The sequence below is a fragment of the Equus quagga genome, chromosome 11, assembly GCF_021613505.1.
Source record: "Equus quagga isolate Etosha38 chromosome 11, UCLA_HA_Equagga_1.0, whole genome shotgun sequence".
In the NCBI taxonomy this organism is placed as follows: domain Eukaryota; kingdom Metazoa; phylum Chordata; class Mammalia; order Perissodactyla; family Equidae; genus Equus; species Equus quagga.
The window spans coordinates 13263276-13282936 of record NC_060277.1 but is presented as its reverse complement, the minus strand read 5'-3'; the positions used below and the strand labels follow the sequence as shown (position 1 = coordinate 13282936).

The window sequence follows — 19661 nt, the reverse complement described above, 5'->3', positions numbered from 1 at the left end:
ATTTCCTGAGGAATTATTTTAGAAATTGGAAGGTCCGTTTTTTTCTCTTTCTGTTTTTAAGCATATAATCACTCTCCCTGGTTTAAACAATGAAAAAGACAATCATAAAAATAATTACATATTTAAAGCCATGGAGATGGCTTTTTTTAAAAGGTCAAACAATTTTAATGGATACTGGGGAGAGATTTAATAGTCATTTAAATTTCTGAAATTTAGTTTATTTTAGGGGGAACATTTTTATCAAATTTTAGACAAATAAATTAGTATATGACTGGCATGAATAACACCATTCAAACTCTTTCTCTAAAGTTAGCAAATAATGTTTTAAAACTTCTTGCATAACTGCATCTGAATCAGACTATGAGGTTTTCTTGTGCGGTCTAGAAATGTGACTGGCATATGTTGTGTACCAACAAAATTGCTTCACTTATTTAGAAGTTAAGGTGTTGATACAGCACCATTAATTAATTGTATATTATTTTTTATTAGCAACTTGATTAATCTGAGATAACATAAATAATTTGATTTAGACGAATTAAATTTTAGGTGACTATTATATTGGATTTGATTACTTTAGAAAAGATCACTAATTTAATTGTCTCAGAAAGAGAATTATAGATAATATCAACTTAAAGGAAAGCATACTCTTTCTGTGTTTGAGAACTTAGGAAGATTTGTTCTTTTTGGCCATTACATTATCATTTCATAATTCACTGACTCATTAGTAGTCCCAAGATTGTCTGAAAAAGTGAAATAGTCTTTCAAATTGAAATTATATACTTATTGGGAAATTCTGGTTTTCAGAAATTCTTGAAAATTTTCAATGCAGGGATATATAATCAATAAAAATAGGTTATGCTTCTATTAATGACAAATAGTATAATTTAGTTATGTTTAGTTATATTCTTTTAAAAGAGTTCTTAACCTAAGACATACCAAACATGTACAGTAAGAAAAAGACTATGAACCTTTATATCCATAGAATCCTTATTTAATTTTATCTTATGCTTATTTAAATTTTCAGACAAATTTTCACACAAAAAATTCAGACAAATTAGGTAGCCTAATTCTGATATCTAAAATATCCATCATACTTTAATATTTATGCAAACTACTTATTAATTCATATTTATACTAGAAGAAAAAATGCAGAACCAAAAAATGAATGAGCATTTTAAAAGTTAGAAGGCTTTAAAAAACAAATCACAAATGTAAGCTATAAAGGAAGTTGGAAAATGGAAATCCTCGCTAGTCGTCTCCTAGACTTGTTTGAAGTTTCATTAAAAAGTAATTAACTTCCATAAAAGATTAAACTTTATCAGTATGGACTTAAAAAGTTAAATAATTCCTTATCTTTTATATCAAAATTAGATCTCAGAGACTTCATAATGATCTTAAACTTCTCCATGCAGATAATTTGAATGAGGTGCTAATGGCAAAATGCTCACTATTCACGATCAGAGAAAAATATTACAGAAAATGATACCAAAGTTAAGTCCCCAAATAGAATTATCTCAAGAGATGTTCTTGCTACATTACTCTTTTTAAAATATTCATTTTGAGGAGCAAGCCAACCTAACTTTACTTAAATGTTGACTACCAGACAATAAAAGCAAAAGAACTGTGAAGTCCTATAAAAATCTGTTCCCTTGCTACCCAGTGGCCATTGTCATGAACATATTGTCAGTGTCTCAGCTATGCCAATACAGCAGCTCCTCAAGGTATAAGCCTTCCCTTGGCACCATTTGCTTTTTAATAATGTATTTTCTCCTTCCTTTGTTTTATCTCATGTTTTACTTTTGGGCAAGTTCCTGGCCATGATGTTTTAAGATGTACAGGCTTTTATTTTTTTTCAGAGAAAAATTTTTCAGAAGTCTTAAAATACCAATATCAGGAAGAAATGATTGCTCTATTTAAAACTCAAGAATGTGTTTATTTTGCTTTTCATTCTTAAGGTACTAGATATTAAATATAATACAATCTAATACCCCTTGTCTTCCACAAAACTTCATAGAAAACAAACTATTCATTATATATTACCATATCTACAAAGAAAAAATACACACAATGAAAATCAGGTGAATATTTAGAAATTATCTAAACCTTAAAAAAATGCACTCACAAAAACAAGCACTGATTAAACTATAGCTGTCTGTGAGTCATGGAAAATTTGATTTTGCAATGTTATTTTCACTAATGTAATAGACAGATGTGAGTGTATTGCTGATTCTTATCAGCATCTTTTTTATCCCTATAATAAAACCCCAGATATTTGAGAATCCAGTTCACTGGGATGGTTTCAATCATCTCAATCAGAGTGAGCTGCGAAAACTCAGGAAGTGATACCACTCTTCTCTTTTAAATCAGTCTTTTTCCATGTGTTAACATTCCCCCTATCAAACAAAAAGGACAATCTCTGTGCATCCGGCACCAAAGCAGAAATAATGGCCTGTCAGAGGTTGAGAACTTGGTCCTCTCTAGAGGACAAGAGAGGCAGGCACTAGAGCAGAGTTAGAGGATATGAGTAGAAGGGAGAAAGGACCTCAAAGCAGGAGCTATTTCATGAACCTCCTTTAGCAAAAGACAAATAAGTGAGTGAAAAATAAATAGGAAGTCTGACCAAAAGAAAAAGACATGTACATAATGTTAAAAAGAGGGTTCAGGAAAAGAACGATGGTTCTTTAGTTTAAATTATCTTTAGCATGTTCTGTTTGATAAATATCTGAGGCAATTTTTGATGGTTGCCTCTAAAAAAGCATGATAAAAAATGTAACTTAGAGAATATAAACTTCATATACTCAGAAACCAACTTATTAAAATATATCATTCCATGTTGTCCCTGGACATTTATTTTGAATGATCCATAAGAAAAAATATATCTTTTTCCTCATATATTTCTCTTTTCAGTTACTACTCTTACTACTTGTACTACTACTCTTCCTGTGTGGTTAGGCTTCTCAACAATTACTTCACACTTTACTCCCTCAAGAAAGTAAACCATAGCTTTCTTGGCCAGTTGAGTCTAAATCCTTTGGCCTACAGGTTCTCTACCTCACAGTTTCACCTACGTGTTCTTACCTCCCACTGCTTTCTAACACCTTCCCTCAACTCCAGCCAACTCTTCTTTTGATTGGCTCTAAACTATGCTTTCTTAGCCATCCAGTGAGAAATAATAGAGAATATATGTTTTAGTATATTCCAGAATCCTAGCACAGAGCTCCTAAATCCCTTGGGATTTCCTAAGTGATAGGAGAGTCTTTTGTTCTAATGAGGCATTACTTAGTAGACTCCTGGATGGGAGTTGGTCATCAGAAAGACCAAGCCACGATTAGAAGCTTGGCACTTTCAGCCACATCTCTGATCCTTCAGAATTTTCAGGAAAGGGAGAGGGGCTGGAGACTGAGTTAATGATTGATCATGCCTACGTGATGAAGCCTCCATAAAAATCCCAAAAGTATGTAGTTCAAGGAACTTCTGGGTGGTGAACGCATCTACATGCCAGGAAAGTGGTGCATCCCAACTCCACAGGGATAGAAGCCCCTGTGCTTGGGGCCCTTCTGGATTTCACCCTATGTGTCTTTTCATTTGGCTGTTCTTCTGGATCCTTTATCATATTCTTTATCATATAATAAACTGCTAAACATAAGTGTGTCCTTGAGTTCTTTGAGCTGTTCTAACAAATAATTGAATCCAAGGGAAGGGCTCATGAGAACCTCTGATTTATAGCCAAGTCAGACAGAAGTTATGAGTAAGCTGGGGACCTACTACTTGTGATTGGCATCTACGGTGGGGGGCAGGCTCGTGGGACTGAGCCCTGTAACCTCAGGTATCTGCCATAACTCCGGTTAGTGTCAGAATCAAATTGAATTGTGGGACATCCAGATGGTGTCACAGAGAATTGCTTCATGTGGACAAAAACCCACACATCTGGTGTGAGAAGTATTGCGAGTGAGGTAGTAGTGTGAGAATAAAGGAGAAACACACGGAAGAAGTGAGTTTTTCCTTTACACCTACTTCTATTTTTTTCCAGTTTTCCAGTCTTAATCATTCTTCAAGGTACAAATTCTGGAATTACCTCCTTCACTAAGTCTGCCCTGACTACCTTTGGCTGTAGGAGAAGGGTGTGGATTGGGTTAGTTTCAGAGGGCTTTCCTGAAGATCAACTCTAAGTTTTGCCCTTGCATCAGAGAGAAAACTCTGTACCCTTGTAATTATTTCTTTTTTTAAAAAATTCTTAATGCAAATCCATGTGGAGTTCTATTGCTTGCAGTCAAAGAACTTTGAATGAGATGCGTGGCAAGCGCCACATTTAGTGATTATCTTTCATTGTCTTCATTACTTGTCATGTGTTGGGTACAGTGGAAGTACTCAATAAATACTGAGACTGGCTCTGTCCAATGCAGTAGCCACTAACCACATGGGGCTTTGGGGAACTGAAATGAGCCTAGTACAAATTGAGATGTGCTCTAAGCATAAAATATACACACGACTTCAAAGCCTCAATTGAAAAAATAATGTAAACCATCAATACATTTCTATATTAATTATATATTGAAATAATATTTGTATGTATAGAGTTAAATAATAGTATTATAATTATTTTCACTTGATTCTTTTTACTTTTTTAGTGTGTCTACTAGAAAATTTAAAATTACATGTGTGGCTCAGGTGACATTGCATTAGACAGTACTGAGTTTAAATGATTTGTTTTTCTTTAAATCTGGAAACATGGAAAGGAAAATTGCTGTTTCCAAGAATTTTAGGGACTTAAAGCAAAATGTACAGTTGTATCCTGTATATTTAGAATTTCTATCTCTACCTAAAGCTTGACCTTTCAGAGAGTGTTTTCTGAGACCTTTGTCTGTTTATGCTTTACGAGGATAGATCCATTCCTAACTATGTTATTCTTCTCAGATATACGATTATATTGAAGTTAACGAACAGTGGAAAACAACAGCAAATAAAACATCTTTGCTCTACCGTATGTGCTCTATAGAAAGTTTTAAATATTGAGAGTTTAAGGCAGAAACAAGATCATTTTATTTCATTCTACTTCAATCACTGAAAAAACATATTTGAATGCAAATCACTTTGATCATCAGGTTTGAGAACATGATAAGGCATTTTTGTGACAAGTTATCATTTCAAATGATGTAGTTTTGTTTTTTAAGTTTCAACATAAGCAAGATTAAAAGTTAACAAATTCCTGTCAGAGGGTTTGGTATGAAATAACTCAACCTCTAAACACATTAAAAATATAAATATTTTATGAATTTTAGCTTGAAATTCATACTATGTGCCAAAGAGAACTTATCATTAACACAAGCGGTACTTACTTGGTACTCTTGCATGTTTTTCTTCTAAAAGAAAGAAAACAAGTTTTGCTTAACTCAGATAAGATGCAAAGAAATTATACATCAATGGACTATATAAAAGTATCTATCTTTTGACTTTCTTCCTTATTCTTTAAGAGTTAATGAAGCAATGTAGCTCTCTATTGCCTGAGAACAAGGGTCTTTGAATATTTTAATCGCTTTTATGTGGGATAACAAAACCAGCTATTAATCATTGCAGGTGTCACAACATATTTATGAGTTTTAAACACTCTTACACAAATCAGGATCTTTGCTAAATTGTTTTGGTTCAACTATAATCATACCCAACCTGAGTAAAAACTACATTGTATGATGCAATTAATCTAAATATTTGCTTTAAAGTTTCCAAATTCCATAAAATATATTATTGAGAATTATTTTCCTTTCAAAGATGAATAAAGACAAAAAACCAATTAGACTGTAAAATATCAATCTTAAAAAGCAACAGGCAAAATCAGCTCAATTTTTCATAGTCATTATTTATTAGTTTCAATGAGAGGTTATAATTCTTCAAAGTAATATGTTTTTCCATGAAACTATATGTGTGTAGGACAAAGATATAAAGTGACATGATTGTCTCAAATACTATAGCAGACATTCTAACTTTTTGAAAAGGAAGAGGTTTTGTAACACCTATATTGTACCAAATAGTCTAATTAAAAGGGTTAGGATTGAAAACATAATTTGTTTAATCAATCTGCATTACATGATTTACTTTGGGACTTGTAGAGTTTGTAATATAAACCTACGAATTACAAATTTGCAAAAATTAGGTTAATGCTAATAGAAAGGTTTTTTTTAAACATTTTCACTTGGGACACATTTTTTAATGATATTACAGCAACACACCTCATGTATAAAAATTCAAAACAAATAAAATCATTCAGACAAATACTTCAGTAAGGCTAATGTGTTATTATTTTTCCTTTAAAAATACTAGCATTGGCTGAAAAGATGGGAACTTAGAAAGGAATAGAATAAACATTTATTGAGATGCAACAAACTACCTGTTGAACGAAGGAATGAATATGTCTGTACTCTCAACTAGCTCAGGGTTGGACTTGTGCTTTCATATAGAATAAATTTTCCCTACTGTGTATTCATAATATGACGATCTTAGAAACTCTGAAGTCACAGAATGGGGTAAGAAGAGAACAGCCATCCAATGTCTGAATCCCTCGTCCAACCCTCTAGCCATAGCTCTAATAGACCACTCACTTGGGGACAAAGTGGGGTACATTTTATCTTTGGGCTGCTCTGATTGATAGAAACCTTTCTCTTATATTTGCCACAGTGTGATACGATAGTAAAATTTGATTGAGTGGACTTAACTAAGTCTTTGGAGCCATAGTGACTTGGAGCCAATTCCTGTCTCTACCATGTAAAGACTCTGAGATGTTAGACTTCCCTTCACTCCAACTACTTCATCCCTAAACTGACCATGATAGTTAGTGTTGTACTAAGGATTAAATGAACTAATAATAAGAAAAGATATACCTACTCTAAGTAATTGGTTTCTTCTCATTCTTCTGTCTGATTATCTTAAAAGATATTAAGCAATATTTTGGAGAAAGTTCTACTATAAAAACTGTGCTCCTATGTCTTTCTACAAATCTGGTTTCCTCTCTTGTTGTAAATATTACTCCTTAGTATTACAGATAATTATACGTCTAAATTACTAATAATTATATGTCTAGATACATTCCGCCATTTCAGTTATACAGACCACAATGAGCAGGAAGAGGAAACCAGTGAAAAACAAGAATCCACCCCACACACTGCAGATCTTTGTATTTACTATGAATGAAAATACTTGCTCAATTATGACATGTTTACTTAGCACCCTAGAATTTAAAGTATTTATATTCTGTTACATTTTGAATTAATTGAGTTTGCCTAAAATTACATCACCCAGACTGCATAATTCATTTATAGCCTTATGGTTCTGTGATAATCACCATCACCAACATAGGTCATTCTCATTTTAGGTACAGAACATTGACCTACCAGGTGCATGCTGGCATTTCCTCTTTACCAGTTACTTGTGTCTAAGCTGAATTAATGTAGAGGACCATTTATAAATAATAAAACATAAATTTATGATATTAACTGTATTTTATGTAGACAGACAAAATAAAATCTCAGTTCTATCGGTTTTTACTACTACATCCTTTTTGACTAAACTCATGCTACGAAAGTGTTTGTAATAAAGAAATTTGTCTTCTGGAGTGTACTAGAATATTTATTGAGTGTTTATGTTGTTAATAGTTTTGATTTCTCCACATTTCCTGGTTTTCCACTGAAATGTAAGCTTCCTGCTAGATTTGCTACCTGTCCATTTCCTCTGCTATTAGCAGAAGTGTATCCTTGGTAGACTTCTTGCTTTAAAAAAATTATTGCTAATATTTAAGTGCCAACATAATGCAGACAGCTCGATATCAATATAGCATTTGGATATTTACAAAGCTCAAGATTACCTTTTGTCACATTGTGTGAGTGAAGCCTTTCTTTTCTTGCTGGGACTGTTTATCAAGAAAATATATATTAAGATATGAACTTTTCAAGCAAACTTCAGAAAAATTTTGGCTCAGTTCAACTCAGTTTTTTTAAATCACCCTGAGAAAATATCTACAACTCAGCTAAAGCTGAGTTTAGCAACATGGGAATAATTTAAATATCGTAGATGTTTTCTCAGGGTCATTAAAAAAAAAAACTCTTCTACTAACAGCTAACAAAAATAAATGTTAGCAGTAGAGATTGTTTTGTTTGTATAAACAGAGATATAACATGAATGCAACAATTACAAAGTATTTAAATTAATTAGAATCCATGGACAATGCATCATTCCAATTCACCGAATTTGGGAATTAACCAGGAAAAGTGTCTTCTTTTGTTACTAACAATCTTTTTGATATATCTAAGAATGCTTTCTTCCCAATCTAATAGAATATTTCTTTGATGATTATGGCCTTTGTAAGTTTTTCAGATAACTACATTGAAAATCAATGATTATCATATTATATGGTGTAGTTTACTAAATAAATAAAACCAAAGTTAAGAAAAAAGCAACATTGTGATGCAGCTTCTAACTTGTTGCTCACCAATGGCACAACACATGGATGCATACTTGCAGGTACTAGCCTGCCATCCATTGCTCCTTTGATATTATCACCTATCCACCAATTAGTCACATTTCTTCTTTTAATAGACCAGCACTCATCATGTACATAAATAAAAGTTTTATTTTAAAATGACATAAATAAATATTGACTGAAAATATTTTTGGCTTCAAGGCTTTTCAATACTAAAAAATTACCTTTTTCTTCTTTAAGATGTTTCATTTCTGCTTTTTCTATAGAGAAAAAATGGCAATTAGAGTCATGTATCGTATTTATTCAGAAGTCTTACTAAGGTTTGGAATTACACTTTGTGTAGTCAACATTCACAATTCAGGAGTTGTATGAAAAAGACTCTATGGTGTTAATTTAGCATTGACAGGTAGAGTTTGCTTTAGGATCTAAATTCCCATGCCCTTTAAATATCTAGTGATTATGCAGAACCTACACCTCCTGCATGGAGAACGCTACAACGAAATGCAATTCTGACCGATGCTTTAAAATCAGTGTCCACGTTTTCACGAATTGCTTTTAAGTGATATAATTTGTATAATTATATGTTTTTTATTCCTGTGTTTTTATTGTTAATTTGATGGACATGTCTTCAAATGTCATCTTTACCTTTACTTTCCTTTTCAGATTTTTCAATTTTCTTCTTCACTAGGGAGGAAAGCATAACAATAAGAAATAATCAGTTTAAGAAACGTGACTTTCTTACTCAATCTCAGAATAAACATTTGGAGATGAGACTTAATCCCATAAGTGGAGAGGGGGCAGGGCTCTGCTTTTTCAAGATCTGAAGGAAGAGTCTCCCTCCTACATATAAGAACATATATATTTTTGTTATCCTTGGTTACTCGGCTGATGTTCAGTCCCATGTATGGAGAGCCCACTTCCTTTCTTTTTGCTTTTGTTTTTGTTCTTACACGCTCTGACGTAAAGCTACAGTAAGCCATGCATTTATTAATAAGTTTAAACTAGTAACAACAGGAAAAACATCTAAATTTTCAATTTTTTCAGGAAATCAAATGTGACTGGTGCTATGGATGCTCGACAAATAAACTATTGAATAAAAACAGTGAGTCACACACTATCCCCAAGCAAAATATGGACACTTGCTTTTCAAAACAGAGTTTTGGTTGATTGATGATTTTCTTCAACTATATTTATCAGAAAGAGTGAGAAGGAAACCGATATTTAATGAGTGACAACCAAGTATGTCCTGGGAATGTTGCATAGCATGTTATTTCATTTGACAACTTACAACAAGCCTTTTTGGGAAGTCATTATGCCTGTTCTATAGAGGAAGAAATAGGGAATCTGAGCAGTAAGGGATTTTTCCAAATATTACACAGCTAGACAGAGACTCAAATTCACATACTGTTTCCACAGGTCCATTTTACCTTGTCTGGGAATGCAAATATTTACCTGATTCTGTGACTTCTGATGTTTCCTCTTTAGAAAAATAATTTTGAAATGGAAAAAAAATAACAGGAAATATTAGTTTGTATTTCCATAAGAGACGGTTGAACTTCATTTGTAGATATTTCCCATTAAATTCCAGTAGTAATCGCAATAGACATATATATTCAAAATGGCAAAGAAATATACTGACAACTAATATTTCTAGAAATCTGTTTTGAAAATAGAACTGCTAGACAAACTAATATAAATAGCCTATTCATATATGGTAGAATTAATCAATTCTAAGTCCTTTGGTTGGTTTTCTTAATTACGCATTTCAAATTATAAAACTCTGTTACACAACTTGATATAACTTGATTTTCATATATGTATCTGTGCATTCATTGAGTTTTTATAAAGTACTATTTTTATAAGATGCACTAAGTACAATGTGTGGGGTTGTGGGACGAGGTTAAAAAATATCACAGGAATAAACTCAGTTCACGGTGACCACGGTCAGAGCAGGGAGACAAAATATATAGTGTCATTTGTCTGCAGCCTGTGATAATACAGAAACAGCTTTCTTTTTGTTCTTTCCATAAATTCATAGCCCAATAATATTTTAAAACATAAAACATATTTCTTCACCAAGCAGTTTAAGTGATAACATTTTCTATAAACCTGATACCTCTAATTATCAGTTTATATCAACTTTTTGGAAGCTATTTTAAAAATTCGTGAAAAATGATTAAAATATTTTATAACAATGAAGATGGAAATGAATATTTCATAAAAATAATATTTGCAAAATTATTATGGTGATATTTCATATTAGCATTCTAGTTTCGACTTTCAGCCCTTAATTTTTGTAGTACTCTTTACATTAGTAGCAATAATACAGACTAAATATACTAGAGAAATTCTCCAACCCAACGACAACATTTAACATTTCAACATTGGCATTGAATCCATTCAGAAGAAAATTGCAGCTGCATGTGTAAGGAACCTGTCATAACGCTAAAAAAAACAGGTTAGTCCTGTCATTTAAAACTTTAGATACAACTTCTAGATACACTCAATTGAAATGCACATATTTTCACCCCAGGGTAAAATCTGGATCATAGTTTAACAGTATTAAGCAAACAATTTCATTTTTATGAAATTGCAAAAAATGTCAAATTTTAAAAGATTTCATGAACTGTTCCAATTTTATTATTTTTGAAATGATAAAATAAAACAGTGATTCTGAAATACTAAAAACAACTTACTTTAAGGCTTGAAAAATAAAAAAAATAAAAAGCTAGTCTGTTAAAATTAGGTAATGAAGACAGGTATTATGTGTTCTGAATTTGTTTTAACCCAGCAGTGACTATTAGAGGAATCTTCATACTGTATTTACTTAATACATCCTAAGCAACAACTAAAAGTACAAAAGAGAGATGCAACCATTTTTTTCCACACAGGTGTTAGTTATCATGGTAAATGTGTTAATTACACAGGTATGACAACAGAAATCATTTTAGGCATTCCCTCACATATCCTGGTACAGTGTAATATATCTAATAAGTGCTCAATAGATACATGTTCAAGGATTAATGAATACAATGCACACAATATTCTTTGTCAATCAAAATCACATATAGTTAATCGCATAATGGCCATTTCAGTAATAAACGTACTGTTCTTTTTTTCTAACTGCAAGTACAATTAAAAGAAATTATAAAATTAAAATTATTAAATAGCTAATTCTTAAAATTCTAAAATGGTACACTTACTTGAAGTTGGTCTTGATTTGTCTAAAAAATAAAAGGACAAAAAAGAAAATCATTGATAATTTTCTATGTATGAGTAAACTACCAGCCCTTTATATTTCCTATCTCTATTTTCAAGTTAAAATAGGAATAGGCTAAACATAACAAAATGAGCAATAGGCAATGTATTTTGAGTAATTTTGAAGTTATATTCTCAGTGAATTCCCTAAAGAAGAGTCGTAAACTTCACCGTGTAGAATCTTCTGGATCTCTTTTTCATCTCTGTAAAACCTCATCTTTGATTTGATGCAATATGAATGCTCATGATAATTTGAACTCCTTACTGTTTCTGAATGACCACTGTCCTTTCAGAACACATGTTAATATTAATAAATATTAACTAAACTTCCACAATCCTGTATTTTGAATGAAGAAGCTGACTTTATAAAATCTCAGGAAGAATAAATGAGTGATAGATAAAAAAGCACAAAACTACACCATCTGAATACATGATCTTTTTCTCCAATATACCTTGTCTTCTGAAGCTGTTGACTAAAAGCGTTAATTCTGCAGTCTTACACTTAAAGATCTATTTATTCACAAAAAAGTATACAACATGTGCTCATGATTGTGAAGAATTTGAGTCATCCAAAATTAGGTTAACCAACTAATTCATTATAGTGGGAATATAAATTGATATAACATTTTTTAGAGAACAGTTAGAAATGTCTATAAAAATTACATTAGATACATGATTTCACTAAAAAATTTCACTTTAAGGAATTTTACCACAAAGATACATTCATAAAACTAAACAGGTAAATGTACTTATTATTGTATATCAGTAAAGAAAGTTTGTCAGACAACTTAAACATATGTCAGTCAAAGACTAATTAAGTCAACTGTGTACAGCTATACATTAGGATACTATTAATGAGGAAATCCTTTATGTACTGACAGAAAACATCTTCAAAATACATTCCTAAATAGAAAAATCTAGGGACAGGTTTATTTTTAGTATGTCATGATTTTTCAAAAACAAGAGAAGTGGGAATATATATTATTTGTATACATGTATGTGTATATTTTATATATATATACACACACATCAGACAGTATATACATTGCTAGAAGGATACATTAAGAAATAACAGTGATTACCTATTGGATCTTATTGGATATTTTGGGAAGGGAATAAGTAAAGTGGCAGAATAAGCAAAAAGAGAGGAGAGAGAGGTTTATTTCCACAGTTAGCCTCCTATCTGCCTTAGTGTTTGCACCATGCCAAGTGTTACATATTTTAAAAATTGAATAATATCCTTAAAAGAATTAAGCTAACTATGATATAATGGAATAACTTCTATTTTAAGAAAATACGTCAAGTTGGAATTCATGATTAGTTTTCAATAAAATGTAATATGTGTAACTTGATAGAATATTTTACAATACGATCAATAGTAAATCAACTTCATCAGTATGATAAATGATATTAATATTGACAACAGTGAAATATTGAGTATTCTGGAAGGGTCTTGTGAATCAAGAAAGCAAATACTATTTTGTTAATATCGTTATATTATAATAGAATGTTTGGCAATCCATATATATTTGTTGTAATATTTAGCAAAATGTTTGACTGTCAACAATACCACAGCCCTTATGTCAGATAAACTAAATTTTACCGCAAAACCACAAGACTAAACATTACCAGGAAATAGAATGAAAAGCACTTATATGCTTTGCTTTAATTTTCAAATTTAGTAAAAATAGTGAATTAATACAGATTGTAAACCAAAAAGGCAAAAACACCTGTTTTTATAGATGGAGATTCCTTTTCTTGATGTTCAGCTTTTTCTAGAAAGAGAAATCAAAATTAACTGGAAATCTGTGGATTGTTTGTGTAGCAAGCATTTCTTATTTATGCATTTGCAGGCGATCCTCATTTATATGGGAATCATGCCCCCAAAGTCATTTGCATGTGAGTTGGAACACAGAAAGCACATTGCCATAGAAACACATTATAAACAAGGTCAGGTTCATGCTCAGGGCATCTTGTAAGACAGCGTGAAGGTACTAACCCTTTTGGGGCCATGTGGCATAAGAAGAGAACAGAATGAACAAAGAGGAGAATAATAAAAAAAATATTTTTCTTTTCTTTGCTAAAGGTTGAGTCATTCGTTGGGGATATTTTAAAGCAGATAACATTTGCCTTTGGCATTTTACAAGCTCCCTTTTTACCTCTCTGACTCCTTCTCGTTCCCTTCTTGCCGAGTCAGAAGCAGTTTGCTGCTGGACATTAGTTTCTTGTTGAAAATTAACCTGGATCTGCCCTATTCCTGAAAGTACCACATTTTGTATTTTCGTTTTCCTAGACCACCCTCTCTTTCGAAGTCCAGTTAGAAATCTCACAGATGGGGGCCGGCCTGGCGGCGCAGCGAATAAGTGCGCACGTTCTGCTTTGGTGGCTTGGGGTTCGCTGGTTCGGATCCCAGGTGCGGACATGACACCACTTGGCATGCCATGCTGGGGTAGGCGTCCCACATATAAAGTAGAGGATGATAGGCACGGATGTTATCTCAGGGCCAGTCTTCCTCAGCAAAAAGAGGAGGATTGACAGTAGTTAGCTCAGAACTAATCTTCCTCAAACCAAACAAACAAAAAAACAACAAGAAAAAGAAATCTCACAGATGAATCTCAACCAAGTCCAGGACATGACAAACGGAATCAAACAGGTAATTGATACCCCTCTTAGCCCTCCGAAAAATGTTTGAATTAAAAAAAAAAAATTGGGGAGATCTCTCTCTTTCATCAAAGGAGGAATTTCAAAGGAAGCCATCTAGGGTAGCATATTTTGAATGGAGTTGAGAATATTTGCAAATAGAGCAAATCACTGCCAACTGTTCGTTCTTTCTAATCACTCCAAGGCTTAGTCCTCCTGAGCTGTTATTGATGATTACCCATCATTTCCTTCCTTCACTTGTGAATTTGGAGATTCTTTAAAAGTACTACCATTTTCCCCCAACATCGTGCAGCAAGAGTGAAGTAGGTGGGATGATGGGCCCATATAGTCATAAGATTAAACCAGATATTTGTAAATTAGAAACTGACAGCATTCGAGAATGAACCTCCATAAACTTAATTTGCATAAATGTTAACATTTAATGGGCATGCAAAAGAAAGAAGATAATATTCAAATTACTAAGCTGTTGTAATAATAACATGCAAAGTATAATAAATTATAGTAACAATAATAATATAAAATGCATATTCAAAATACATGCAACAGGTTCTAGGATGTGAACATGTTCTGTTTAGGCTCCATATATTGGCACCATATCTCCTGAACCACTGATACAGCCTCCTAATTGGTCTTGCCAAATTCATCTTTGGACACTGTCAATCCATTTTTCATACAGAAGCCAGAGAATATTTGACCAACAGCCATTCATGCCTTCATCTAAGCTTCTGTTTCACAAATGTACATCATTCAAGAACCAACATCACAATTTTGACGCAAGTTTGGACATATTTACTACTTGTGTGACAATGGGCAAATGTTCACGCCTTCCTGAGCCCAATAGTCACCTTTTAAACTCTCTGAAACTGTAACCTCTGTATTAGTCCTGAACAATAAAATGGATGACTTTTAAAGTCCACACTCATGAGAAAATCCCAAGATTTTAATAAACAAGTGGAAAAATATTCATAATTTTACGGTTTTCTAAATACCAAAGAGTACCGACAGTATAATTGATGCTGCTTGAAGCAAACAAATTAAAAACAATATGTGGTTCATAATACCAACAATTGCATAGCATTTCATGTTTTTTGTTATACATTATGCATGTTTAGAAGATGCCCATCAACCTTAACATCTTAGTGTTATTTTATAGCCTATATAAAATAGGCTTTTAAGTATAGTGATACAATTTCAAGATTTCTTCTGCATAATTGTAGTGAACTCTTAATTAGTGAAAGACAAGGATGTTAAATCAAAGCCATAACACTAATTTATCACCTATACAGATATTTTACTCTTAGGAAAAACTAAAAATTATTATTAGGAAAAAAAAAAACACAAGCAATTGTTAAAGTTGAAAGGGCCAAACAATATTTTTCAGATTTAATTTTCATCTCTTACTTGCTGGTTTGGGCTTGACTGTGGAGAATGGAGGAAAGTAAATGGCATATTGATGAGTGCAAACCATGGAAAAAGGACTCTTTATTATTTGTAGTTAACCCTCTTAGCATTAGTTCCTCTTATTATCTTAAGCTTAGTCCATTCTCTCTGAGCACTATTATTTTACTGTCAGCAAATATATTAATCACACTGCTTACGGAAAAGCCAAGACACAGGAAAGGTATGTAAAATTGAAAGCAATCTGTATATTTGAGACACAAATACATTGGGCTAGTTTCTTCATAATCCCCCAAATACCCATATAACTAAATGACTTTCTCAGGGGATCATAGTAAGACCCTAGGGTACAAATAAGAGGAACGTTAACTGAAATTATGAGTTTAGGAAATGGTTGTAATAGAGTACAATGACCATACAAGGTAATGTGAAAATGGCCTTATGAGGTTTCTTTCTCATGTAATAATAGTCTATAATTTCTATAAATAATTAGTTCTTTCCTGAATTCTATTATATTTTCCTCTGAGAAATTGTATTTAAATCCTGATTATCATGATTATCTTAGTAAAAGAAAGAAATTACTTCATAGACTTTTTCCTTTGGAATGACTTTTAGTGAGAAATGAGACTCTATTAATGACCAAGGTGGATAGGATTTCCGTCTTGGAATCAAATGGAGGAGATTCAGTGGTTCAAGATGTCAGTAGGGCTGAAGACTCAGCTTTGTTCATCATTACAGGAAAGAACTTCAGAATTTTAAGAGGATGTGTATTCCTTTTTTTTCTGCACATGAAATAATGACGGATGGACTATTTCTGCTTTAATATTATAGATTCTGCTGATCATTCTTTAGGGCAGAATTTAAAAGTTATACAACCACATAACTCTTTGGATCTCTTGTGAAAGGGAATTATTCTATCTAATATATAAACAGCAGAGAGTTTTAGATGTCTGTGATTTTAAAACTTCAGGAAATATGGCTTGAAATTAAGATTAAACACCTAATAGTACAGGATAATCAATGAATTATGTGGATTTCCTTATGAAGTATATATAAGCTTAGGTCAGTCACGCTTTCAAAAAATAAATTTGTGTCACTCTAGTTTTGCACTGTTAATTTTTATTAAGTATATCTTTTAGTTATTTACGAGGATGCAGAATCTTAAAATTTATGGCACTAAAAGTGTACACACTTCAGTGAAGATGTGTGTGTATGCACGCCCACATAACATAAAACTGATAGAAGAAAAATCTGAAACATCTTGTTTACCTGTTTTTTCTATTGTGGTAGCTTTTACCTGCTTGACAACTTTTTCATCTGTGATAGGAAAAAATGTCAACACAAGTAGAAATTTTAAATTCATCAGTACAAAACAGTGACATATTTTAGCCTTGATATTTTGTGTTCTCTTTGAAATAACACCAATACTGAGAAAAACTTAACTGGTTTTTCAATAAAACAGTATATGATATCTTCTATTCAAATTGGATGGGAGAAGCAAAGAAAATTTGTCCAGCTGCACACGTCCTTTGCAGCCATCTTGCATTAAAGTTTTCCTAATTCGAATCATCCTCTAACCTGTTACTACATGCCCTGTCCTTTGCCTTCGCTGCATTTCACGGTTTTTATCTACATGGAGCTATTGTTTTATAAAACATATATTCCGTTTTCATTATTGAATTAGAATAGGAAGAAACACTTTTTGACCTTTCTTGTGCAAGATACCTACCTGGGAACCCAGGATTAGCCTGGGAACTCAAGTGTTTTGGATTTTTTTAAAAGTGTTTTAAGCTAGGGAAGGGCAAAGTAGTACATTTATGGGGTGTCTTCTGTCCTCTATGTTTTTATAGACATAATCAAAGGGATTTGTGTAAAAGTAGAGAGATTATTACAATGATCCTATATAAAATTAAATTTTTCAAGTATTCAGTAATGGGAGTGAATCAGCAGGTCAAATATCCTAACTAGGAAGTTTCATTGGGAAACAGAATTTAGAGTGTGTATGTTATCACTGAAATAAAAGAAAGATGTGTCTAGAGGACAATGCATTTGCTGTGCATTTGGAGACTAAACTCGCTCTCCCTGTATTTCACCTCAAAATGGCTGACATTTGGGACAATGAAGAAAATAATAGGGTTTTATTATTTACTAAATTAGGAGGTTCTAAAAATTGTTTCTGAGGTTTTGCTTATGTCCACAGCTCTCTTCACCTCTCCTCAGTCCAGCTCTGCTTTCTTAATTCCCATAGTTTCTGTTGTTGGTGTCTCGTATTCTTTAAAGGATAGGTAAATAAAATTAAATGGACTCAAACCCACTGCAAACAGATTTTCTAAAGTAAAATTTTAAAAACGTAAACAAAAACTTTTATAAAATATGCTTAGAGAAAGTATGTTTTTAACTTATTAAAGACTCTGGCCTAACCATATACACAACATTGGGCAAACAATTCAGCCTGGAATGAAGGACAATATTCTACAGAATAACTGAGGCTTGGGGCCACCTCAAAATTAAACTCATTCCATTAGCTTAAATTAAAACTTAAATATAGTTTCTATTCTTAAATAAAAACTAATTAATAAATGTGTGTCCATAAATTGCAAATTTATGAAATCCAAATGCCTTGGCTTACCTCTACTTTCTCCAAAATCTAAGACCAGGAATGAAAAGAAAGTGAGGGGGGCAGAGATGGAGGAAAGAGGAAGCAGGAGAGATGCTGATTTCCTTTCCTTGGGATTTTTGGAATCTAAGATGATTACGTTTGAATGTGCCATCTTAAATCCGAATTACAAGTTTTCTAAGGATGTCTTGGCCCAAACAGAATAAAATAAAACAAAATATAGAGCACATTCCTCTGAGCGTCGGCGATGATGGTGTTTGTGCTAAGCTGAGTCTGTTGGGAAAGAATGACTAGCTGTCTAGTTACATCTGACAGATCAAATCCTCAGTACAAAAAACATTGTGAAGATGACTAAAATTGGAGATGTTCTAGAAGCTGGACGACTTAAGACATGAATTGTCCCTAATAACTTTAGATTTGACTCTAAACTCTTCATCCTGCTAAAATTAGAACACTGACACAATTTGATACCACAAATACCACCTGCAAAATACCTGGTTTACCATGAGGAGCAGTCTTTTCTGGTTTCACTATGTCTTGTTCTGAAAATAGTAAAGAGAATATCCTTTCAGATGTTTAGAAGCTTTATAAATTAACATATGGTGGATTTTCTCCATGAGGTAGGCCAGTGATTTGTTAAGCAGAAAATAACTGCCAGATTTCAACAAATGTGCCGGTGGAGAAAAACTATTCTTAAATTTTCATGTCATCCTAGGTTATATGAAAAACTTAAAGGTTTTAATTGCATAAAAACAGTATACCAAGAATTCTTATTTACATTTCAGCACCTATCATTTCCAAAGCATAGGCTGTAACAAAGCATAAATACCAAAGCATAGATTGCAAATATATATATGTTAGAAATATTTAAAAAATTCTTGTAAAAAATTCTCTATGAGTTATAGATGAAATTAATATACATACTGTGTATTTGAGCTTTCTCAGATGAAGCTAAAAAAGAAATATTTATTTATAAAAAAACATTTAATTAAATGACCTGCAAAACTATAATATTTAACAGTAATAAATAAAAGTTTTAAATTGTACTAGGCCTAACTGAAAGTTTGAAACGGTATTAGTCTTCTGGCTTAAAAAAAAAGGGGGGGGGGGAATGCAAAATGTTTGTATCTGGTGACACATACTCATCTGCAGCAAATAAATATAGTCAGGAAAATAAATTATAAGACAGTAGTTACATTTATGAGCTTTGATACATTAAAAACATACTATTTACAAGAGAAACTAGATTCAAGCTTATCA

General features: G+C 32.4%; 1 protein-coding gene across 1 annotated transcript in view; it reads right to left on the bottom strand.

Moving 5' to 3' along the window:
* TRDN (triadin) overlaps positions 1–19661 on the bottom strand; it is a 390616-nt gene that overhangs the window by 20820 nt on the left and 350135 nt on the right. Inside the window, exons 28-38 of the mRNA XM_046675186.1 lie at positions 19326–19352; positions 18896–18943; positions 17054–17101; positions 15788–15805; positions 13456–13500; positions 11671–11691; positions 9920–9946; positions 9113–9151; positions 8692–8727; positions 7853–7897; positions 5337–5360 (exon numbers count right to left, since the gene is read on the bottom strand). Of these exons, the coding sequence (XP_046531142.1) occupies positions 5337–5360; positions 7853–7897; positions 8692–8727; positions 9113–9151; positions 9920–9946; positions 11671–11691; positions 13456–13500; positions 15788–15805; positions 17054–17101; positions 18896–18943; positions 19326–19352 (378 nt within the window). The remainder of the gene's footprint in view (positions 1–5336; positions 5361–7852; positions 7898–8691; positions 8728–9112; positions 9152–9919; positions 9947–11670; positions 11692–13455; positions 13501–15787; positions 15806–17053; positions 17102–18895; positions 18944–19325; positions 19353–19661) is intronic.